Consider the following 26,134-nt stretch of genomic DNA (forward strand, 5'->3'; position numbering starts at 1 on the left):
ATTGGATACAAGACAAAGGGGCAGGGTAAGGAGTGTGAGCCATCTCCAATGATAGGTAAGGTCATGTGGGTCACATGTCCACTGGACAGGGGGCTCTTCCCTGCCAGGCAGCCGAGGCAGAGAGAGAGAGAGAGAGAGAGAGAGAGAGACAGCTTACGCCATTATTTCTGCATATCAGAGACTTTTAGTACTTTCACTAATTTTGCTACTGCTATCTAAAAGGCAGAGCCAAGTGTACAGGATGGAACATGAAAGCGGACTAGGAGCGTGACCACTGAAGCACAGCATCACAGGGGGATGGCTAGGCCTCCGGATAACTGTGGGTGGGCCTGACATCGGCCCTCTACAAGAGGTGGAGGAGTAGAGTCTTCTCTAAACTCCCCCGGGGAAAGGGAGACTCCCTTTCCTGGTCTGCAAAGTAGCAGATGTTTTTCCTTGGCACTGACGCTACCGCTAGACCACGGTCTGCTTGGCAATGGGCGTCTTCCCAGACGCTGGCATTACCGCTAGGCCAAGGAGGCCTCTGGTGGCCGTGTCCGGGCATAACAGAAGGCTCACACTCTTGTCTTCTGGTCACTTCTCACTATGTCCCCTCAGCTCCTATCTTTGTATGGCCTGGTTTTTCGTAGGTTATGATTATAGAGCAAGGATTATTATAATATTGGAATAAAGAGTAATTGCTACAAACTAATGATTAATGATATTTATATATAATCATGTCTATGATCTAGATCTAGTATAACTCTTGTTGTTTTATATATTTTATTATACTGGAACAGCTCATGCCCTCGGTCTCTTGCCTTGGCACCTGGATGGCTTGCTGCCCACAACCTCAATCAAGATATAGAACTTTCTTGGCCAAGTAGCACAAGCCATTGGGCCTGGCCAAATTTTTTTTCCATTTTAATGTTGAGTTAGACCCCATCGTATGGATATATCACAATTTGTATCACAATTCGTCTGTTTAAGGACAGTTGGGTTGTTTCCCAGTTTGGGCTAGTAGAAATAAGGTTACTATGAACATTTGGACACAAGTATTTTTGTGGATAGTTTCATTTATCTTGGTAAATATTTAAGAGTGGAAATGCTAGGTCATAGAGTAGGTGTATGTTTAACTGCCTAACTTTATAAGAAATTGCCAAACTGTTTTCCAAAGTGGTTGTGTCATTTTACATTTTTATGAGCATTTTATGAGAATTCCAACTGCTGTACATCTTTGCTAACGTTTGTTATCGTCTGTCTTTTGAATTTTAGTCATTATAGCAGTGCAAAATGGTATATAGTTCATTGCGGTTTTAATGTGTATTTGTCTGAGGAGTAACATATACCTTTTCATGCACTTACTGGTCATCTGCATATCCCTTTTTTTTTGAGACTGTGTTGCCCAGGATAGAGTGCAATGGCACAATCTAGGCTCACTGCAACCTTTGCCTCCTCGGTTCAAGCAATTCTCGTGCCTCAGCCCTGAGTAGCTGGGATTACAGGTGTGTGCCACTACGCCTAATTTTTGTATTTTTTTAGTAGAGACAGGGTTTCGCCACATTGCCCAGGCTGGTCTTGAACTCCTGAGCTCAAGCTATCAGCCCACCTTAGCCTCCTGAATTGCTGGGATTACAGGTATGTGTCATCATGCCCAGCCCACTTTCTTTGTGAAGTGTCTGTTCAAGTCTTTTCACTATTTTTATTGTGTTGTTTCTTTAAAATTGCTGTATGAATTCTTTACATAATCTGGATACAAGTCATTTGTCAGAAATATGAGTTACAAATATGGAATGGGATTTAGGCACATCCTAGCCTATGGCTTATGTTTCCATTTTCTTTTAAAAAAATTTTTAATTTTAATTTTAATTAATTTATTTAGTTTTAGAGACAAGGTCCTACTCTGTCACCCGGGTTGGAGTGTGATGGTGTGATCATAGCTCACTGCAGCCTCAAACTCCTGAGCTCAAGCAATCCTCCCACCTCAGCCTCCCAAGTAGCTAGAACTACAGGCACATACCACCACTCCTGGCTAATTAAAAAAAAAATTTCAGCTGGGCACGGTGGCTCACGCCTGTAATCCTAGCACCTTGGGAGGCTGAGGCGGGTGGATCATGAGGTCAGGGGTTCAAGACCAGTCTGGCCAAGATGGTGAAACCCCATCTCTACTAAAAATACAAAAATTAGCTGGGCATGGTGTTGGGCCCCCGTAATCCCAGCTACTCGGGAGGCTGAGGCAGGAGAATTGCTTGAACCCGGGAGGTGGAGGTTGCAGTGAGTCGACATCTTGCCACTGCATTCCAGCCGGGGCAACAGAGTGAGATTCCGTCTAAAAAAAAATAAAAAAAATTCTATAGAGACGAGGATCTCACTATGTTGCCCAGGATGGTCTCAAACTCCTGGCCTTATGTGATCCTCCTGCCTTGGCTTCCCAATACGTTGAGATTACAGGTGTGAGCCACCATGCCCAGCTCTTTTCATTTTCTTGATGTCTTTTGATGAACTGAAGTTTTTAATTTTGATGAAGTCAAATTTATCAACTTTCTTTATGGTTACTCCCCACCGTCCCTTTTTTTTAAATGAGATGGGATCTCAGTATGTTGCCCAGGCTGGTCTTGAACTCCTGGGTTCTAGCAATCCTCCCAACTTGGCCTCCCAAAGTACAGGGATTACAGGTGTGAGCCACCACACCTGGCCTGGTTACTCCTTTCTGAGTCCTAAGAAATATTTGTCTAGCCTAAGATTATGATATTCTCCTATATTTTATTCTAGAAGCTTTATAGTTTTAAGCTTTTCTGTCTACATTCATGAACCATCTTAAATTAATTTCTATATGTGGTGGTAAGTCCATTTTTTCCCCATATGTTTGTCCAGTTGTTTCAGTACAATGTGTTGAAAACTTTTCTTTCCTTATTGAATTGCTCTGAATCCTTTGTCAAAAATCAACTGACTATTCCCATCTAGAAACCTAATTCTCTTTGGTCCTTTTTTATAGTTTTCATTTCTCTGCTAAGATTCTCCATTTGCTTAGTCATTGTAATTGCCATTTCCTTTACATCTCTGAAAATATTCATAATAGCTGTTTTTTTTTTTCTTTTTTCTTTTCTTTTTTTGAGACAGAGTCTCACTCTGTCGCCCAGGCTGGACTCACCGCAACCTCTGCCTTCCAGGTTTAAGCGATTCTCGTGCCTCAGCCTCCCAAGTAGCTGGGACTACAGGTGCGCGCCACCATGCCTGGCTAATTTTTGTATTTTTTGGTAGAGATGGGGTTTCACTATGTTGGCCAGGCTGGCCTTCAACTCCTGACCTCAGGCGATCAGCCCGCCTCGGCCTCCCAAAGTGCTGGGATTACAGGTGTGAGCCACCATGCCCAGCCATAATAGCTATTTTAAAGTCCTTGACTGCTGTGCTAGTTAGTTATCAATTTATTGTGTCTAAGTGCTAAATCAACCTTTCACGATCTGCCTCTATGATAACGAACTGGATCTTTTAAGCATTTCTCTTTTGCAATGATAACGATGTTAGTTTTTGTTAGAAGAGGAGGCTAGAGGGACTTTGTAGGAACAATTGGCTTTCTCCTGGTTCCAATGTTTCTTTTTTATTCACTTAGAGATAGGGTCTTGCTCTGTCACCCAGGTTAGAGTGCAGTGGTCCAATCATAGCTTACTGCAACCTTAAGCTTCTAGGCTCAAAGGATTCTCCTGCCTCAGCATCCTTGGTAGCTAGGACTACAGGCGTGCAACCCTATGCTCGGCTATATATTTTTTTTAACCTTTTTTTTTTTTTTTTTTTTTTTTTTTTTGAGATGGAGTTTTGCTCTTGTTGCCCAGGCTGGAGTGCAATGGCGTGATCTTTACTCACTGCAATCTCTGCTTCTGGGGTTCCAGCGATTCTCCAGCCTCAGCCTTCAGCCTCCCAAGCAGCTGAGATTACAAGCATGTGCCACCACTTCTGGCTAATTTTGTATTTTTAGTAGAGACGGGGTTTCATCATGTTGGTCAGGCTGGTCTTGAACTCCTGACCTCAGATGATCCACCTGCCTCGGCCTCCCAGAGTGCTGGGATCATAGACATGAGCCACCGTGCTCGGCCTTTTTTTACTTTTTACTTTAGAGACAGAATCCCACTGTGTTGTTTGGGCAGGTCTCAAACTCCTGGCCTTGAGGGATCCTCCTGCTTCAGCCTCCCGAGTCACTGAGATTATAGGTGTGTGCCACTCTGCTGGCCTCCAGTGCTTCCATTTTTGCCCGTATGTTAGTTTGCTCTTGTTGCATGACTGACAACCACGTGTCCAATGCACAAAGTTCCTCAGTGAGCTTGCTGGCTCCAGCCTGGTAACCATCTCACTCACTGCAGTCCTTCCAAAGTAGAGGCCATGCATCCTAGGCCTCAGACTGCCCTGCCAGCCAGTGGGCTCATGGTGTCTTGACTCCGTCTGTATATCCATCTACCAGCCCTGGCCCACCTGCACCCCAAATAGTTGTTTCCCATGACCCTCCTGACATAGATACCATGCAACCTAGGCATCACATGTCCTGCTGCTAAGTTGGTTCCCAATGCCTTGATTTCCTCTGTACTCCCACCCACTAACCTTGGTCCACCTGCACCCTGGAGGCAAGTGCTTCCTACTTGCCCACCAATTGTAGATTAGTTTTGTTTTTTTTTTTGAGATGGAGTCTTACTCTGTCACCCAGGCCGGAGTGCAGTCGCATGATCTTGGTTCACCTATCTCCTGGGTATAAGCCATTCTCCTGCCTCAGCCTCCCCAGTAGCTGGGATTACAGGCATGCACCACCACGCCCAGCTAATTTTTATATTTTTAGTAGAGATGGGGTTTCACCATGTTGGCCAGGCTGGTCTCAAACTCCTGACCTCGTGATCTGCCCACCTTGGCCTCCCAAAGTGCTGGGATTACAGGTGTGAGCCACCATGCCCGGCTGCTGTAGATTAGTTTTGACCTGGGAAACCCAGTGAATTTTCCATCCTAGAAACTGTTGTGTATATTGTTTTTATGTTTTGCTTTTTAGATTTTCTTATTTTTAAATTTTTATTTTATATATATATATTTATTTTTTGAGATAGGGTCTTGCTCTGTCACCTAGGCTGGAGTGCAGTGGCACAATCCTGTCTCACTACATCCTTGACCTCCTGGGCTCAAACCGTCCTCCCACCTCAGCTTCCTGAGTAACTGGGACCACGTGCTTACCACCATGCCCAGCTAATTAAAAAAATTGTTTCTTTTGTAGAGACAGGGTCTCACTATGTTTCCCAGGCTGGTCTTGAACTCCTGGGCTCAAGCTATTCTCCCACCTCAGCCTCCCAAAGTGCTGGGATTACATGTGTGAGCCACTACATCAGGCCTAGGTTTTAAAAAAATTTTTAATATACCCGATTTTTTTTTTTTTTTTTTTTGAGACAAGGTTTCGCTGTGTTGCCCAGGCTGGAGTGCTGTGGCACAATCTCAACTTACTGCAACCTCAACCTCCTGGGCTCAAGCAATTCTCCCACCTCAGCCTCCCAAGTAGCTGGGACTACAGGTGTGTGTCACCATGCCCAACTAATTTTTGTATTTCTTGTAGAGATGGGGTTTTGCCATGTTAGGCCAGGCTAGTCTCGAACTCCTGAGTTCAAGTGATCCACCTGCCTCAGCCTCCCAAAGTGCTGGGATTATGGGTGTGAACCACTGCGCCCGGACTTATATACCTGAATTTATAAAGCAATAATTATTATAAGAAGAAGAAACCAGTATCCAGCCCAAATTGTCAGCCAAGAAGTCAGGCAGTTTTTTTGCTTTGTCCTTAAAGTTTTAGATGAAGAAATGCACAGGGCATATATGAGGAAAGAGGTGCAGAGCTTCCTCGCCCTCTCTGGCTTGCCACCCTCTAGGAATTCAGCTATCTGGAAGCTTCCATTGCTTTTCTACTTCATATTTCTTGTGCATCATTTCAGATCATAAAATAAGCAATGCCTTATTTTTTTCAACAGTTTCTTGGTATTCCTCTGTATAGACAGATCACAGGTTATTAATTCAGTCCTCTCTTGCTGGACAACCAGTTTGGTGCAGTGTGCTCTTCCACTACTAAGCCAAGTTGTATTTTGTCTGTTCGAGTCTGTGCTTTTAACTTAACTGTGGAGAACACGTGCTGCACTTTATTCCTGGTTGTATCTCCAGCACCCGGCCCTGTCCTTGGCATGTTGTAAAAGTAATGAGTTCAATTCCATCCCACAGGGCTGCTCCTACAAGTGCCTGACCCAAGAGGATTTACCAGCCAAGAAGGGCCTCCCCACTGCTTCATCTTTGCCTCCTTCTGGTTCAGGTGGCAGGTGAATCCCTCTGGAGGCAGCTCCCTTCCCACTGATCTCCTGGATTCTCCAGGTCATCATAGAAATGTGGCCTCGGACGACCCCTCTAGTAGGGGCCACAGTCTCTCCCCAGGGTCCCGACTCGGCTTTTTCCTAAACCCTCCTTTGGGAACCACTGCTCAGAGCATGGTTCTCTTGAGAACTATGTCCTTCCCCCAGCATTGCTTCACAGAAGGAGGAGGAGGCAGTTCATTTTCTCCCTGACTTCAAGCCTCTGGCACAGCCAGACCCCTGGGAAGCATTCACTGAAGCTTCCCAGGCCTTTCTCAGCATGAATATTTTACACCTCTGCAGTAAACTCGATTGTTAAAGCAAGGAATAGAGTAGTCTATGCCACACTGTTGCACACTGGCCAGGAGTTTGGGGATATAAAGACAGTGGGGAAGGATGGGGCTTCTCATCTCTTGGGCCTGGTGTAAGTCCCAATAGCCAGGAGCTCCATTATCCAAGGGCAGGAGAAGATGGATGTCTGAGCCCCAGACAAGAGAACAAATTCACTTTTTTTGCCAACTTTTTGTTTTATTTAGGCTCCCTATGAATTGGATGATGCCTAACCTCATTAGTGAGGACAGATCTTTACTTAGTCTACTGATTAAATGCTCATCTTTCACAGAAATACCTACAGACACACCCAGAAATAATGTTTTACCAGTCATCTGGGCATCCCTCAGCCCAGTCAAGTTGACATAAAATTAACCATCAGAATGCCTCATAGAAGATGCTCAATAAGTGGGGAAGGAATGAATAGCCCTGTATTCATCTGCTTGGGCTGCTGTAATGAAACATCATAGACTGGGTAGCTTAATTCTACAGACATTTATTTTATTTTCCCTCGTTCTGGAGACCGAGCAGTCCAAACCAAGGTGCTGACTGATTTCGTTGCTGTTGAAGGCTGTCTTCCTGCCTTGCAGATGGGCTTATTTATTTTTTTTTTTTCCTGTGTCCTCACGTGGAAGAGAGAGAGAGAGATTGAGAGAGTGCGCTCTAGTATCTCTTCCTCTTTTTGGGGAGTTGGGGCGGTGTGGGGAAGGACAGGGTCTTGCTCTGTTACCCAGGCTGGAGTGCAGTGCTATCACAGTTCACTGCAACCTTGACCTCCCAGGCTCAAGCCATCCACCCATCTCAGCCTCCTGAGTAGCTGGTACCACAAGCACACGCCATCACACCTGGTTAATTTTTAATTTTTTTCCGTAGAGATAGGGTCTTGTTATGTTGCCCAGGCTGGTCTTGAACTCCTGGGCCCAAGGGTACCTCCTGCCTCAGCTTCCCAAAGTGCTGGGATTATAGGCTTGAGCCACTGCACTCAGCCTCTTGCTCTTCTTGTAAGGACACCAATTCTATCGAACAAGGGCCCCACTCTTATGATCTCATTTAACTTTACCTCCATGAAGGGACTGTTTTCAAATATAGTCACGTTGAAGGTTGGGGCTTCAACATATGAATTTGAGGGGGACAGAGTTCAGTCCATAGCAGGCCCCTTAACTCTCCCACTAGACAAAGAAAATAATAATGACAATATAACCAAAAAAACTGAAGGCAAATCTGTGCACACTGAGAATGATTGTTGGGTATTTCCCTTGGCTGGTCATGGGAAACCACCAAAGAGGAGAAATCTACCAGCGTGTTTCTGTGAGCTTTGGTGGTGGTGTGATTTGGATACAGTGGGGCCTTGGAAGTGCCCACAGTAGGCTCTCAGGTGAGAGGAAACACAGAAGGGAGGTAGCTTACTACAGAATGATCATGGCCTAATAACATCTGGGTGATTATACGGGTTGCACCTCAGCTGTCTGTACACTTTAGCATCAGCAGATCTGTCCATGGCTGTCTCTGCTTTTCCAGTTGGTTGGGCATATCTCCGGCCTGAGATGGCCACCTGTCAGAATCCTTTGAGTATCTTGCCAGAATTCAGCAGTTTTTCTGTGCACCAGGAGGATGCTGCAGGGAGGCTGGGATTCTCTGAAGATACGTGTATTGCTGAAAGTAGACTTATGATTATGGAATCATAATTTCCTTGTACTTTTATCTAAAATTATACATGAGCCCGCTGAAGGAGAAAATTGGCCACAAAAGGCAGTCAAAAACATTTGCACAATAACCAAATGCTTAAAAGCACATATCTTTTACAAGGTAATTCCTGCAGAAATATTAATTATTTGGAACATTTCACTGCAGAGCAGCTGGGATTTGTTGGAATAACTTACAAGTCCAGAGGAAAGCAATGAGGATTGAGCCACCAGCCACCAGAGCAGAAGGAATACTGCCAGCCCTGAATCTTGGAGCAGGGGTCTGTTCCCAGCCAATCAGAACTTGTTTCCTGGCTCACTGTGGAAGCTTCTAGCCTTCAGAAACCCACAGGTGAATCACAGCTGATGACTTGAAGGGGTGGCAGTGGGATTCAGCGAGAGAACAAGAGCTGGAGTCCAAAAGAGGCTGCACACAAGAATTTTGTATCTTTCCTAAACCAGGAAAAAAGAAGGCAAGAGGTAGGGAAAATGAACCAGGCAGTGGGCCTGGATGTCCTCAGGAATTCTAAGTGCTGCCCTGAAGCAGAGCCTCCTGCCCACCTCTCCAGCTTCCTCTCCTACCACTGAATTTTAAGCTCCAACAACACTAGAGGACTTAGAATTCCGGCCCACACCAAGCTGTGCCTTGCTTCTGTGTCTTTGCTCAAGCTGTTGCCACTGCCTGGAATGCCTTCCCTCTCCCACTTCTCTTCAGCTGGCTGACTCCCACCTACCCCACGAAACTCAGCACAGGTGGCCCTCCCCCAGGAAACCTTCCCTGACCCCCAGCCCCCCAGGCACAGCTTTCTGAGCACAAGGTCCACCTTGCATTACGGTTGTCTGTGGATGGACTGCCTTTTCCCCTCAGGTCTGAGTGCTCAAGCAGATCGTGGTGTATTCATCAGTGTATCCCAGTGCCTCACACATATTAGGCACTCAATATAAATTGGCTGGATGTTGATAGAGAGGGACTGATGGGGGCAAAAGCCTGGCAGCAGGACCTACTTTGCCTGGGTGAAATGCAGCAAGGCTAAAAGTCACCATTCGGGCCCAGGGTCAAAAAGACAGGCCTGGTGTACCTCCTCCAGTCGCTTATCTAGACAAAGGATACAGATCACCAAATAACAACCATAATTTTATTATTTTTATTTTTAAATATTATATAATACAAAGTAGAGATGGGGTCTTGCTATATTGTCCAAGCTTGTCTCAAACTCCTGGGCTCAAGCGATCCTCCCACCTTGGCCCCTCAAAGTGCTGGGATTATAAGCATGAGCCACCGTGCCCAGCCAAGAATAACTTTTTTTTTTTTTTGAGACAGAGTCTTGCTCTGTCACCCAGGCTGGGGTGCAGTGACATGATCTTGGCTCACTGCAACAGTGCAAGCTCAGCACACTGCAACTCCTGGCTCCCAGGTTGAAGTGGTTCTCGTGCTTCAGCCTCCCAAGTAGCTGGAATTGCAGGTGCCTGCCACCATGCCTGGCTTATTTTTGTATTTTTAGTAGAGGCGGGTTTCACCGTGTTGGCTGGACTGGTCTTGAACTCCTGACCTCAGATGATATGCCCACCTCAGCCTCCAAAGTGTTGGGATTACAGGTGTGAGCCACTGAGCCCAGCCCCAACAATAATTCTAAGAGTTCCTTTTTCTCCTTTTATCCCCAAGCAGAACATACATGGCCCGAGGCTCCTGTAAAGAAACAGAACCTCTAGGCTGGGTGTGGTGGCTCATGGAGGTGGGCGGATTGCTTGAGCTCAGGAGTTCAAGACTAGCCTGGGCAACATGGTGAAACCCCATCTTTACAACAAATACAAAAATTAGCTAGGTGTGGTGGCACATGCCTGTGGTCCCAGCTACTTGGGAGGTTAAGGCAGGAAAATTGCTTGAGCCCAGGAGGCAGAGGTTGCAGTGAGCTGAGATGGCACCACTGCCCTCCAACCTGGGTAACAGAGCAAGACCCTGTCAAAAAAAAAAAAAAAAAAAAAAAGGGAAAAACAAACAGAACCTCTAGAGCAGGAAGGGATATTGGAGTTGGTCTCACTCAGGCTATTTAATTCAAGTGGGGAAGGTGAGACAGCAGGGAGGGGTGGGGGTTGGTTAAGGGACTTGCCTGGTCCCATAGCAAGTTAGTGGCAATGTTGGGACTAAATGTCAAGTCCCTGATTCCCCAATTCCACAGTGTGTTCCCGTATCACTGATCGCACAGAGCATGGATGGAGATGAATGGAGTAACCACTACCTGGGACAACAGACATCCATCCTACAAATGAGTGCCAGATGAGGCTGTCAAGGCAGGTGGGAGAAATGACAGGCTTGGGAGTTGCTGCACCTTAGGAGCTGTGGGAAGCCAGCAAATGATAGTGGTCCAGCACCGTCCAACAGGAAGGTAATGCCAGCCACTTGTGTCATTTTAACATTTCCAGTACACACATTTTTAAAAGTAGAAAGAAACAAAGTAAGTTTTATTAGTAAAGAAGGATTGATCCTATTGCCTCCAAGTCAATGGGATGAAGAGCTGTGTCTAGGGACACAGGAACGGCGTCGAAGCAGACTGCTGCTTTGACCTCCTTTTATTCATAGATCCAGTCATAGGCACAAGACTTGTAGTCAACCAGTTCTTCTTTAAGCCATTTCTTTTCCAGCACTTTGTACTGAATCACTGCCACCAATGACATTCCCGCCTATTTTAGCGCAGAAGTCCCTGCGAATAATAGTCCCTAGCATAGAGCCCACTGGATCGGTCTCCCCAAGCATCCTTTGCCCTGTCTTTGCCGCATTCGGCCCCTCCAGGACCATGGCCACAACCTGCCCTGAGTTCAGGTACTTCACTTATATTGAGAGCCTAATATGTGCCAGGCACTGGGATACACTGATGAATACACCACGATCTGCTTGAGCACTCAGACCTGAGGGGGAAAGACAGCCCATCCACAAAACGGACCTTGTGCTCAGAAAAGTCCGGGAAGAATGGGTGCTCTTTCAGGTTAGTGTAGTGCTACTTCAGGGGTTCCTCAGAGGCCCGAAGGAACTTCATGGTCACCAGGTAGAATCCCTTCTGCTCAGAGTATTTGATGATTTCACCCACCAGGCTGTGCTGAACACCACTCGGCTTGATAATGATGCCCTCAGTGTTGGCCATGGCCTGACGATCTGACAGTGTCAGGTGGTGTGGGAGCCAAGACTTGGAGCCAAGAAATTATTATTATTATTTTGAGATGGAGTTGTGCTCTTGTTGCTAAGGCTGGAGTGCAGTGGCACTATCTCGGCCCACTGCAACCTCTGTCTCCCAGATTCAAGCAATTCTCCTGCCTTAGCCTCCCGAGTAGCTGGGATTACAGGCACGCGCCACCAAACCCAGCTGATTTTTTGTATTTTTAGTACATTCGGGGTTTCACTATGTTGGCCAGGCTGGTCTCAAACTCCTGACCTCAGGTGATCTGCCCACCTCAGTCTCCCAAAATGCTGGGATTATAGGCATGAACCAACATGCCCGGCAAGAAATTATTTTTAATAATATATTGGCTGGGCCTGGTGACTCATACCTGTAATCCTAGCACTCTGGGAGGCCGAGGTGGGTGGATCACCTGAGGCCATGAGTTCGAGACCAGCCTAGCCAACATGGTGAAACCCTGTCTCTGCTAAAAAGTACAAAAAAAATTACCTGGGCACAGTGGCAGGTGCCTCTAATCCCAGCTACTTGGGAGGCTGAGGCAGGAGAATCACTTGAACCCAGGAGGCAGAGGTTGCAGTGAGCCAAGATTGCACCATTGCACTCCAGCCTGGGAGACAGAGTAAAACTCCGTCTCAAAAATAATAATAATAATAATAATAATAATATATTTAACTTGGTATATCCAAAATGTCATTTTAACATATGATCAATATAAAGTTATTGATGAGATATTTTACTTTTTTTTCCACAGTAAGGCTTTTAAATCTGATCTATATTTTACACTTTGTATATTCCAAGCACTCAACAGCCACATGTGGTGAGTGGCTATCTTACTGGACAGCATAATGTAGGAAAAAAATATTTCCTCTACCCTTTCCGAGTTTTCAGCTGGAGCCTCCTATAACAAAAGACAGACTAATAAGAGAAAAACAAACAGAAGTTTATTAACACGTACATATCAGGTATACATGGGAGACACCCAGAAAAATGATGAAATCTCTAAGAGGTGATTTAGAATTCAAACTTAAGTACTATCATCTGTTGATGACTGGTTATGGCAAGATGACCAGGAAAAGTATGGTAAAGAAGAGTAAGATTTGTGTTTTTTTTTTGAGACAGAGTTTTGCTCTTGTTGCCCAGGCTGGAGTGCAGTGGTATGATCTCGGGTCACTGCAACCTCCGCCTCCCGGGTTCAAGCTATTCTCCTGCCTCAGCCTCTCGAGTAGCTGGTATTACAGGCCCCCACCACCACACCTGGCCAATTTTTTGTATTTTTAGTAGAGATGGGTTTTACCACGTTGGCCAGGCTGGTCTCGAACTCCTGACCTTAGGTGATCCACCCGCCTTGGCTTTCCAAAGTGCTGGGATTACAGGCAAGAGTAAGATTTGTTGTGCAGATTTAACTCAGTGCCTTCACCAATGATAATGTAAAAGTGTCTGCTGCTCCTTGCTTGTAGAAAGAAGCCAAAATAATAATATGTGATAGAAAGAGAGCAAGACTTTATCATCTGTGCCAGCAAGAGGAAGAGCAGGTGAAAAAAAATTCCACTCTTCAATTTGTGGAGGGAATGCCCAGGTTTTTAAAGAGCGGGTTTGGAATGCAGAAGAGGCAGGAGGACTGGGAGGTGCCGTGCTGTGTGATTTGCTCCCACGGCTCATCTTGATGTTGTTCCCTCTGGTGAAGAGGCTGGTGCCATCGTGGGTCCTACCAGGTTATAAATTAATCGCAGTCAATCTAGTAGCCAGGAGTAGGTTCCAGCCTTGAAGTCATCTTTTGTTAGAGAGAGACTTCTGGAGGTGTCAGGTCCGTATCAGGATCTGACCCCTGAAGCGTTTAAGGAAATATATGACCAGATAAGTGAGTATGGAACATTCTGAGGCTGTAAAGTTTATCTCAGAGCTACATCTTGAAATTGGGTAGGGCGGGGAGAGGAGCAAATGGAAAAGGAAAAAATGTTTTATTTCTTATTTATTTATTTTTTTGAGACAGAATCTCGCTCTGTTGCCCAGGCTGGAGTGCAGTGGCATCATCTCAGCTTGCTGCAAACTTCGTCTCCTGGTTTCAAGTGATTCTCCTGCCTCAGCCTCCCAAGTAGCTGGGATTACAGGCGTGCACCACCACGCCTGGCTAGTTTTTGTATTTTTAGTAGAGACACGTTTCACCATGTTAGCCAGGCTGGTCTTGAACTCCTAACCTCAAGTGATCTGCCCACCTTGGCCTCCCAAAGTGCTGGGATTACAGGCATGAGCCACTGCGCCTGGCCGGAAAAAACGTTTTAAAGAAAAAAATTTGTCTTTTTTTTTTTACACAGAGTTTTATTTTGAGAAATGTCTTGATGTTTATCTTTGACAAAAACTTTGTTTGTTTGTTTGTTTTTTCTGACATGGAGTCTCACTCTGTTGCCCAGGCTGGAGTGCGGTGGCGCGCTCGGCTCACTGCAACCTATGCCTCTTGGATTCAAGCGATTCTCCTGCCTCAGTAGCTGGAGAAGTAGCTGGCACTACAGGCGCCTACCACCACACCTAGCTAATTTTTGTATTTTTAGTAGAGATGGGGTTTCACCATGTTGGCCAGACTGGTCTCAAACTCCTGACCTCAGGTGACCCACCCGCCTCAGCCTCCCAAAGTGCTGGGATTACAGGTGTGAGCCTCTGCACCCAGCTGAAAAAAAAGTTTTAAAGAAAAAAAAGTTTAAGGCTAAGCCACTAAGCTGCTCAGTTACAATAAGAATTTCTTGTAATTTAGTCATCTTTCTCTTCCTGGTACAGAGAGGAGACAGCATTAGAAATGGAGATTTCCTTTATAGATGTAAATTTCCCTTACAAAAGAACAATTTTTACTGTTTTCAGACCTTTTCCTGTGTCTGCTGTTTCTCAAAAATATCAGCTCAAAATAGTCCTTATGTCAAAGAGACGCATTTTGGTGTGGCATATTCTGGTCTCCTACAGTCATGTTTTGGGGTGGCATTTTGGTGCTACAATAGGAACTGGTAGTGATAGGCCACCCACTATAACACCCAGTAATATCAGTACCACTGGTTTGATGTAGTATCTAAAATCCCCACCACTAGCCACTCTTATGGATAGAAGCATTATTTTCAGAGGGCACATATGCCATTCACGAGGGAAAAAACATTTATTTGGTAGACTGCACCATTAGCACAACAGCCACTTGGACCCATAATGACTTGGAGGCAGAGGACGGACTCCTGTGACATTTTATCCCCTACCCTCAGTTATCTAGAAAGGACTAGGTCCTTAAGGGAAATGCTTTCCTTTTAAATTCTCTAAGCCCAATTGGCTGCTTTGAAAGCTCCACGTTTTCAAAAGTTAAGTTTACCCCTACTATCTTAAGGATCTCACCTGAGCACTCTTGGACTTTTGGCATGGGTCTCTGCAGAATTACAATGCCCCAAACCCTGCCTTCTTTTCTGGGCCCTTCTCCCACTTGCCCCCAAATATTACCCCATCATGACCCTCTGGGACCCCAATTCTTTTGAGGTTTTGCCAGTAAATCCCTTAAGTTAGTGTATAAGTCAGTATCAGCTGCCTTAGCAGGATAAACTGGGGCCTGGAGATCTCAATCCAGGAAGAAGACTAGAAAGTCTTTTTTTTTTTTTCTTTTTTGAGACGGAGTATCGCTCTGTCGCCCAGGCTGGAGTACAGTGGCGCCATCTTGGCTCACTGCAAGCTCTGCCTCCTGGGTTAACGCCATTCTCCTGCCTCAGCCTCCAGAATAACTGGGACTATAGGCGTCCACCACCACGCCCGGCTAATTTTTTGTATTTTTAGTAGAGACGGGGTTTCACCATGTTAGCCAGGACAGTCTCGATCTCCTGACCTCATGATCCGCCTGCCTCAGCCTTCCAAAGTGCTGGGATTACAGGCGTGAGCCACTGTGCCTGGCCTAGAAAGTCCTTCTTAAATAGGTTCAGCGATTAAAAAGAGAGTCAATTTTCCCCTTAATATTTCTCTACTCTAAAAGGGAGGTTATAAAAGTTGTGAGAACATATACTGTTTCCAAGAGATACAATAAAGCTATTTTTCATATTGAATGAGTAGAAAATGCCTCTTGAAGGCCAGGCGTGGTGGCTTACCCCTGTAACCCCAGCAATTTGGGAGGCTGAGGTGGGTGGATCACTTGAGGCCAGGAGTTCAAGACCGGCCTGGCCAACATGGTGAAACCCCATCTCTACCAAAAAAAGTACAAAAAAATTAGCCAGGCATGGAACCCAGAAGGCGGAGGTTGCAGTGAGCTGGCGTCAAGCCACTGCACTCCAGCCTGGGTGACAGAGCAAGACCTTGTCTCAAAAAAAGGAAAAAAAAGAAAATGCCTCTTGTAAACATTTTTATTTGATGTTTCTTCCCTCTCCTTTTTTTTTAGACATGGTCCCTCTATTGTTCAGTCTGGTCTCAAACTCCTGGGCTCAAGTTATCCTCCTGGGCTCAAGTTATCCTCCTGCCTCAGCTTCCCAAATAGCTAGGATTACAGGTATGTACCACCATGCCCAGCTACTTTAATTTTTCTTCAATAAAATTTTATGTAAAACATTTCCTAGAGTGAATAGTTCTAAAGTTTTGGGGTGGATCAGTAAAATTTAAAAATTAAACAAAACAAAGAAAGAAAGATACAAAGAAAACTCAATACCGTTAGGTGACCAAAAGCACATTAAGGAAAGATTTCCAAAACTTGGAAATAGGGAAAAAGGATTACTACCTTTCTTCGCAGGGTGCTGCTGGGCTTTGTCTAGTAAACGTAACCAAGAATTATCTGATCAGCTAGGGGTGTGTGCCTTCATTTGAATTGCTACTCTATTGAGTACAGTATTTAACTAGAAGACTAACTGGTAGAAAATGAGTAGGAATTTAAATTAATTTTGTTCTATAGAGATGCTGATTATTTCTGTCCTTTAGAGAAGACAATCCCAATGGTGACAGTTAATGTAGAATATAAACCAGTTTTCACTGGGCACAGTGGCCCACGCCTATAATCCCAGCACTTTGGGAGGCGAAGGTGGGACGGATCACCTGAGATTGGTAGTTTGAGACCAGCCTAGCAAACATGGTGAAAACCCGTCTCTACTAAAAATACAAAAATCTGCTGGGCATGGTGGTGGGTGCCTGTAATCTCAGCTACTTGGGAGGCTGATGCCGGAGAATCGCCTGAACCCAGGAGGCAGAGTTTGCAGTGAGCCGAGATTGCACCACTGCACTCCAGCCTGGGTGACAGAGTGAAACTCAGTTTCAAAAAGAAAAAAAATTATCCAGTTTTGTAGCTAAATTGGCAAACTTTTGCAAACATTTTTTCTTTGAGCCACTATAAAGGCTTCACTCTCTTTAATTCTCTTTGAACTAGCCTTACCATTTTGCTGGTTCCTTCATTAATGAGTTAACTAAACATTTGACATGTGCTCATTTTTTTATTTGCATGAGATACATTTTTTTTAACTTTTTGAGAAGTATACTTTCTCGGTAAGGTTGGCAAGGTTTATTCTGTCAAGTAAAAAGAGAAAATTTATACCATCTACTATCTCCATAAAAGTAAATATATTTAATACAAAAAATGAAGGCTATAATGGGAGGTAAAGGACAATATTTAAATGGGTAGTGTAGGAGACCAGAATGTGCCACCCCAAAATATGCCTCTTTGGCATAAAGGCTATTTTGAGCTGATTATTTTGAGAAACAGCAGACACAGGAGAAGCTCTAAAAACAGAGTAGAAGTTACCCTTTTGTAAGGGAAATTTACATCTATAAAGAAAATCTCCATTTGTAAGGGTGTCTCCCTCTCTGCACCAGGAAGAGAAGGGTAACTAAATCATAGGAAACTCTTTTCAATGGAGAAGGCACCAAATTAAATCTGCACAATAAACTTTAATCTTGTTTACCATGCTTTTCCTGGTCATATCCTTATAACCAGCATCCCCCATACTCTTTTTCCTTTGATTTTTAGCTGAAGATGCAATATAAGCCTGAATTCTAAGCTACCTCTTGGAGAGTTACACATTTTCTCCGGGCTATTTCCCATGTATAGGAAGGAAATTAAAATATCTCACCCCAAGATATACTTCTTTGACATGTTTTGAGATGGCTGTTCAGAGGGCCTGCAAACAGAAGTAGCCCTGCAAAGCTGTCTTTTGTGCGGAAGATTTGCATCTGTAGAGAAAATCTGCGTTAATGCAGCCATTTTTCTCTGCATTTTCTCTTTCCTCTAAAGCCTTCCCTTCTCTGAATCTAGGAAAGATTAACTGAGAGTCTTGTAACCACCCAGTGGGTTCACCTTGTTCACTGCCTAGACAGAGCGAATTTATCAAGACAGGGGAATTGCAATGGCGAAAGAGTAATTCATGCACAGCCGTCTGTGTGGGAGACTGGAGTTTTATTATTACTCAAATCAGTCTCCCTGAGCATTCAGGTATCAGCGTTTTTAAGGATTATTTGGCAGGTATGGATGGACTCAGGAAGTAGGGAGTGCTGATTGGTCGGATTGAAGATAAAATTACAGGGGGTTGAAGTGAGTTCTTGCTGACTTCTGTTCCTGGATGGGATCGCAGGACTGGTTGAGTCAGGTTAGCAGTCTGGGTGATGTCATCTGCTGCATTGGAATGCAGGGTCTGCAAAATATCTCAAACACTGATCTTAGGTTTTGCAACAGTGATCTTATTCCCAGAAGCAATTTGGGGAGGTTCAGACTCTTCCAGCCTGAGACTGCATGGCTCCTAAATCATAATTTCTAATCTTGTGGCTAATTTGTTAGTGTCAGGCCTCTGAGCCCAAGCTAAGCCATTATATCCCGTGACCTGCACGTACACATCCAGATGGCCGGTTCCTGCCTTAACTGATGACATTCCACCACAAAAGAAGTGAAAATGGCCTGTTCCTGTCTTAACTGATGACGTTGTCTTGTGAAATTCCTTCTCCTGGCTCATCCTGGCTAAAAAGCTCCTCCACTGAGTACCTTGTGACCCCTACTCCTGCCCACCAGAGAACAACCCCCTTTTTCCTTTACCTACCCAAATCCTATAAAACGGCCCCACCACATCTCCTTTCGCTGACTCTTTTCGGACTCAGCCTGCCTGCACCCAGGTGATTAAAAGCTTTATTGCTCACACAAAGCCTGTTTAGTGGTCTCTTCACACGGACACGCATGAAAGTTAGTCCTACAAAGACAGACTGGTCTCCACGCAAGAAAGGGTTTTTTTTCCAGAAAGCGCTGTTGTCAATTTTATTGGTTCAGAGTTTAAACTATAAACTAAATTCCTTCCCAAGACTAGTTCAGCCTACACCCAGGAATGAACAGACAGCTTAGAGGCTAGAAGCAATGTGGAATCAGTGAGGTCTGATCTTTTTCACTGTCATAATCTCCTCAGTTATGATTTTTGCAAAGGCAGTTTTGTAATGCCTAACCTTGTTTTTACTAACCCTGTTTTTAGACTCTCCCTTTCCTTTAATCACCTAGCCTTGTTTCCACCTGAATTGACTCTCGCTTAGCTAAGAGAGCCAGACAGACTCCATCTTGGCTCTTTCACTGGCAGCCCCTTCCTCAAGGACTTAACTTGTGCAAGCTGACTCCCAGAACATCCAAGAATGCAATTAACTGATAAGATACTGTGGCGAGCTATATCTGCAGTTCCCAGGAATTTGTCCGATTGATAATGCCCGAAGCCCTGCGTCTATCACCTTGTAATAGTCTTAAAGCCCCTGCACCTGGAACTGTTTACTTTCCTGTAACCATTTATCCTTTTAACTTTTTTGCCTAATTTACTTCTGTAAGATTGTTTTAACTAGACCCCCCCTCCCCTTTCTAAACCAAAGTATAAAGAAAATCTAGCCCCTTCTTTGGGGCCTAGAGAACTTTGAGCGTTAGCCGTCTCTTGGCCGCTGACTAAATAAACAGACTCTTCATTCGTCTCAAAGTGTGGCGTTTTCTCTAACTCGCTCAAGTACAACAGTTTCAGTCTGACACCTTTAAAAGTCTGAAAGTGTAACCACCTGATGGGTTCTTCCTGCCCACTGCACAGGCAAAACCAATTCACTGAGACCACAGCATTGCAATAAAGAAAGAGTTTAATAGATACAAGGCTGGTCACACCACGTGGAAGACTGAATTATTACTCAAATCAATCTCCCTGAAAAATTCAGAGGTTAGGGTTTCTAAGGATAGTTTGGCAGGCCAGGGAGCCTATTTTTGGGTGGGGCCATATGACCAGGTGGCAGAGATCAGCAGGTCTCAGTGGAGCCATTGGTTCATCGTTAGTCAGAAATGCAAAAACCTGAAAAGATATCTCAAAAGATCAATCTTGGCTGTGCGCAGTGGCCCATGCCTGTAATCCCAGCACTTTGGGAGGCCAAGGTGGGCGGATCACCTGAGGTCAGGAATTCGAGACCAGCCTGACCAAAATACTAAAATTAGTATTAGCCTACTAAAAATACAAAATTAGCCGGGCGTGGTGGCACATGCCTGTAATCCCAGCTACTCGGGAGGCTGAGGCAGGAAAATGACTTGAACCTGGAAGGCGGAGTTTGTGGTGAGCCGAGATCGCACCATTGCACTCCAGCCTGGGCAACATGAGCGAAACTCTGTCTCAAAAACAAAAACAAAACAACAACAACAAAAGACCAATCTTAGGTTCTATTAGGTTGGTGCAAAAGTAATTGCAGTTTTTGCGATTAAAAGTAATAGTGATGTTATCTGCAGGAGTAACTGGGAGAGTTGCAAATCTTATGACCTCCAGCATAATGGCTGGTAATTGTTTATGTTTACACCTTATCAGAATTCAGTCTGCTCACATCCTCCTAACCTGGTAGTCTCTCATTAACAAAGGTGATTTAGTTTTGGGTAAGGGTTATTATCATTTAAACTATAAACTAAATGTCTCCCAAAGTTAGGTTGGTCTAAGTCCAGGAATGATTAAAGGCAGTTTGAAGGTTAGAGGCAAGATGGGGTTGGTTAGGTCAGATCTCTTTCACTGTCATAATCTTCTCACTGTTAGAATTTTTGCAAAGGTGGTTTCAAAAGAAACATTTCTCATCTATTCTGCGGACTGCTACCTGTGAGGTTTCATCTGCATAATAAGACCACCTTTGCTAGTCAGGCCTCCTCCCCCTCCCAGAACCTGTTTTGCCACAACCAAAGCCCCCATTATTTCTGGAACCTCAAGATGACATACAAGCTTCAGAACCCCATTGCATGGTAGGGATAATCACTCTGTGGTTCTCTCCCATATGCACGTTAATAAATTTGTATTCCTTTTCTCCAATTAATCTGCTATTGTTAGTTGATTTTTCAGCAAACCTTCAGAGGGTAAAGGGCAAGTTTTACCTTGGTCTCTGCAGTTTTGGCGCTGTGAGTAGGATACCAAAGCTCTGCTCTTCTGGAAGCTGCAGTCATGGGAACTCGGGACCCGATGAGAGAGAAGAAAGGAAGAAACCGGTCAGGCAGGCAGAGTGGATCCTTAGTTGAATTCTTTCAAACAAAAGAACGGCCTAAAAAAATCATGCTGGAGGCTGGGCGCGGTGGCTCACGCCTGTAATCCCAACACTTTGGGAGGCACAGGCGGGCGGATCACCAGGTCAGGAGATCCAGACCATCCTGGCTAACATGGTGAAACCCCATCTCTACTAAAAATACAAAAAAAAAAAAAAAAAAAGCCGGGCGTGGTGGTGGGTGCCTGTAGTCCCAGCTACTTGGGAGATTGAGGCAGGAGAATGGTGTGAACCCAGGAGGCGGGTTTGCAGTGAGCCGAGACCATGCCACTGCGCTCCAGCCTGGGTGACAGAGTGAGACTCCGTCTCAAAAAAAAAAAAAAAAAAAAAAAAAAAAATCATGCTGCAGGCACAGATAAGGGAACTCGTACAGAGGGGCTTCCCTAAGACATGCCCACTGCCACATAGATATGAAAGGCTACACAGGTGACTTGCCCTTGCAGACATGCCTGCAATGGAAAATTCCATCCCCTGACACATGCGCAGTAAGGGGAATAAAGCAATATGGAGTAACGCAAGCTAAGGGCCCAGGTGCACATTAAGAGGATGGGGTGGAGCTACCAGAAATTCACACCTTATGCAAATGAGATGCCTAGCCCTCATAGGTTTCTTATAAAAGCCTTTGCATTCAAGTGTGAAAAGGGCAACCCTCTTCTGGGCCCCCTCTCTCCTTGGCTTTTGGGGGTACCAGGGAGTAAACTGCACTGTGAGAAAGAACTTGACCTTTGCGTGTGTGATGGCTGGCTAGTTGCTGATGAAAGCTGCAGTTTTAGAGGTGGCTGATAACGGTTGTAATGAATGGTTATTACTGCAGGGGGCTACTTGCTTCTTTTCACGTTTACTTAAGAAAGGCATGGTTTGAACACTTAGAGACTGTAAGAGCACTCACCATCAACGGACGAGATTCCCATGGGAGGTGGGCTGGTCACAAAGTGGGCTGATTAGCAGTGGGTCACTCACCAGCTTCGGGGGAATATCTTTGTAGTGAGGTGCACTGTGGAAGTGTTGTGCAGCCTCCTTCTGTGGTATTTTCCTCTTTTTAGGGTCCTGGGTTTCAGTATAAAAGTGGAATCTTTGATTTTTTTTTTCTTTTCTTTTTTTTTTTTTGAGACAAGAGTATCACTCTGTTGCCCAGGCTGGAGTGCAGTGGGGAGATGTCAGCTCACTGCCACCTCCGCCCCCTGGGTTTAAGCGATTCTCCTCCCTCAGCCTCCCGAGTAGCTAGGATTACAGGCTCCTGCCACTGCGCCCGACTAATTTTTGTATTGTTAGTAGGGACAGGGTTTCACCATCTTGGCCAGGCTGGTCTCGAACTCCTGACCTCGTGATCCACCCACCTCGGCCTCCCAAAGTGTGGGATTACAGGCGTGAGCCACCGCGCCCATCTGGAATCTTTGATTTTTAAAGATCTAGATGTCCTGTTTTCCCACTGTGCCTGCCTTTCATATATTTTATTACTGGGCCCTAAAAATTTCAAATGCTCTGTTGGCCCTCTTCCCTCTTTTTTTTTTTTTTTTTTTGAGTTGGAGTCTCGCTCTGTCGCCCAGGCTTGGACTCCTGGGCTCAAGCGATCCACCCATCTTGGCCTCCTGAAGTGCTGGAATTACAGGTGTGAGCCACCACTCCTGGTCGATCTAACTGTCTTGTGGTTGCCCAAGACCACGCTTCTGTCTGTAAGTTCCCCAATAAAACCACCTCTATGATGACAAGCTGGACTTGTCTGCCTTCTTCTTCAGTTTCCCGGCTCCTTCTGCTTATCAGGGTCACTTTGCATATATGACCCTTTCACAAGACACAAGTTAATGCGACTTTAGCAGTCTTTTGGTTTATATTTAATTTTTTTTTTTTAGACCAAGTCTTGCTCTGTCACCCAGACTGGAGTGCAGTGCTCACTGCAACCTTTGCCTGCTGGATTCAAGGAATTCTCCTGCCTCAGCCTCCCGAGTAGCTGGGATTACAGGGGTGCACCGTCACGCCCAGCTAATTTTTTGTATTTTTAGTAGAGACAGGGTTTCACCATGTTGGCCAGGTTGGTCTCAAATTCCTAACCTCAAGTGATCCATCCACCTCAGCCTTCCAAAGTGTTGGGATTACAGGCGTGAGCCACTGCGCCCGGCCAAGGACTAGTTTAATATTTTTGGTTTAATAAAAAAAAGAACTATGTCTTTTGAGTTATCAGCAAACTATACATGTATTTAACTTCAAAGTTCTTGCTTTTTTGATACTTGCCTAACATAAAAATAGTTAATAAAAAATTTAACTTGAGATAATGACTAGATTTGTTTCATGTCTCATACAATTTTTCAAACACAATTGTTAAGAATAAATAAATGTAAATGAGATAAAAGTTTACAAATGGACTTTCTTTTTTTGAGACAAGGTCTTGCTTTGTTGCCCAGGCTGGAGTGCGGTGGTATGAACATACCTTACTGCAGCCTTAACCTCCGGGGCTCAAGCAATCCTCCTGCCTTAGCCTCCCAATGTGTTGGGATTATAGGCATGAACCACCTTGCCTGGCCTACAATGAACTTTTAATAATAGTTACGTTTTATAATGTGTTTTCTTAAAAAGGTTTCTCAGAGGCAAGTGTGGTGGCATACGCCTGTAGTTTCAGCTACTCAGGAGGCTGAGGTGGGAGGATCATTTGACTCCAGGAGTTTTAGTCCAGCTTAGGCAACAAAGTGAGACTCCTGTCTCCTATAGAGAGAGAGAAAGAAAGAGTTTAAAAAAAGTTTCTAAAAGCTTTTTGGTAACTCAATACCCTTAAGAGTTTTGCTGAGACAAATTAAATAATACATATTTTTAGCTGGGCTTGGTGGTACATGCCTGTAGTCCCAGCTACTTGGAAGGCTGAGGTGGGAGGATCAATTGAACCTGGGAGGTCAAGGCTGCAGTGAACTGCGATCACACCACTGCACTCAGCCTGGGCAACAGAGTGAGACCCTGTCTCAAAAAGAGAAAAAAAATTAGGGTCAGGTGTGGTGGCTCACGCCTGTAATCCCAGCACTTTGGGAGGCCGAGGTTGGTGGATTAACTGAGATAAAGATTTCAAGACCAGCCCAGCCAATATGGCAAAACCCCATCTCTACTAAAAATACACAAATTAGCTGGGCTTGGTGGTGGGCACCTGTAATCCCAGCTGCTAGGGAGGCTGAGGCAGGAGAATCAATTGAACACGGGAGGCAGAGGTTGTAGCGAGCTGAGATCACACCACTGTACTCCAGCCTGGGCGACAGAGCAAGACTCTGTCTCAAAAAAAACAAAACAAAACAAAAAAAACAGATATCCAGCCATGGGCAACATGGCAAAACCCCCTCTCTACAGAAAATGAGCCAGGCATGGCGCCACATGCCTATAGTCCCAGCTACTCAGGAGGCTGAGATGGGAGGATCACCTGAGCCCAGAAGGCTGAGGCTGCAGTGAGCTGAGATTGTACCACTGCACTCCAGTCTGAGTAACAGAGAGAGAGACTCTGTCTCAATACGTAAATAAATACATAAATAAAAAGAAATTTAAGAAATAAAAGGAATGATAGATAAAATGGAATGCATATAAAAAGCTAAAAGAAAGAGAATGAAAAAAATTGTAAGAGGTTCTAAAAGGTTTATGGAACTCTTATTGTGTATGGTCAAACTGATTGAAGTTGGGTGAATTTGTATAAGGTTTTGTTAAAATTAGCTTTGGCATTAGTAATACACTGATGCAAAGGTAGAATTTTGAATAAGATTTTCATCTAGTATTAATAAGGGATAATAATAGATTTTTGTTTACTTTTAAGTATACTGAAAAAAATGAGGGGAGAGGGAGAGACAGACTTTGTTTGCCTCATGCTGTCTTTATTAGGTCTTTTGATTGTTCGGAAAATGAGTCTCTTCTCTATCAAAGAGTAAAGTTTTTGCTTTTTGAAATCTTTGAATGGTCACTGTGGCTCAATGAATGATTATTATTTTACAGTGACCTGTGATCCTATTTTGATAAAATGTTTTAAACCTTTCATATTTAACAAACTTCCTAAAATTAAATTTCAAGTTCCAAAAAGAGCCGCTGGAAGTTTAAGAGAGACATATTAAGTTTATTTTGTATGTAAATATCACACAGGAAGCATTGTCAAGTAAGAAATGGTGTTTAACTTTCTCTGAGTTCTATTTGTATAAATGTGTTGTTAATATATGTTCCAAAATTGCGTGAGATTCCTAAAATTCTGATATGTCTTAGTAAATGTTATCGATTATAATGATTATTATGTTAAATTTTTGTATGTCACAGAAATAACCAAATTTTTTTTTTTTGGTCAATCACATCTTTTTTTTTTTTTTTTTTTTTTGAGACAAAGTTTCACTTTTGTTGCCCAGGCTGGAGTGCAGTGGTGCAATCTCAGCTCACTGCAACCTCCGTCTCCCAGGTTCAAGCAATTCTCCTGCCTCAGTCTCCTGAGTAGCTGGGATTACAGGCACGAGCCACCACGCCCGGCTAATTTTTATATTTTTAGCAGAGACGGGGTTTTATCATGTTGGCCAGGCTGGTCTCAAACTCTTGACCTCAGGTGATACACCCGCCTCAGCCTCCTGAAGTGCTGGGATTATAAGCGCGAGCCACCGCGCCCAGCCGTTCCTGTTGTTTTTATGTTACAAAATTTATCAGCAAGAAAATAATTTAAGATGATGGCTAGCTGTTTATGTCTCATGGAATTTTTATGATTAATACAAGCAAGATTGTTTGAAAACAACTGAGTTAATTTATAAGCTTCTATCTCACATCTGTTTATCTTTTCACCAATCATTATGTTTTGTAATATGTTTATTTAAAAATAATTCTCCAGGCTCATACCTCATGCTTGTAATTCCAGCACTTTAGGAGGCCAAGGTGGGAGGATTGCTTGAGCCCAGGAGTTTGAGACTGCCTGGGCAACACAGTGAGACCCTGTGTCTACAAACAAATTAGTTAGCTGGGCGTGGTGTCATGCACCTGTGGTCCCAGCTACTCAGGAGGCTGTGATAGAAGGATCACTTGAGCCTGGGAGGTCAAGACTGCAGTGAGCTGTAATCGTGCCACTGCACTCCACCCTTGGTGACAGAGCAAGACCCTGTCTCAAAAAATGATGATAATTATAATAATTCTACAACTCTCTCTGGTA

General features: G+C 44.4%; 1 protein-coding gene and 1 pseudogene across 1 annotated transcript in view; both read right to left on the bottom strand.

Annotated features, from left to right (window-relative positions):
- Window positions 1–7,142: 7,142 nt before the first annotated feature.
- Window positions 7,143–26,134, bottom strand: part of MSH2 (mutS homolog 2) — a 306,776-nt gene continuing 287,784 nt past the window's right edge. Inside the window, exon 17 of the mRNA XM_054548211.2 lies at window positions 7,143–8,797. Coding sequence (XP_054404186.1) covers window positions 8,676–8,797 — 122 coding nt within the window. The 3' untranslated portion in view covers window positions 7,143–8,675. The remainder of the gene's footprint in view (window positions 8,798–26,134) is intronic.
- LOC100461800 (nucleoside diphosphate kinase B-like) lies at window positions 10,913–11,481 on the bottom strand (annotated as a pseudogene).

This window comes from Pongo abelii, chromosome 12, assembly GCF_028885655.2.
Source record: "Pongo abelii isolate AG06213 chromosome 12, NHGRI_mPonAbe1-v2.0_pri, whole genome shotgun sequence".
NCBI lineage: Eukaryota > Metazoa > Chordata > Mammalia > Primates > Hominidae > Pongo > Pongo abelii.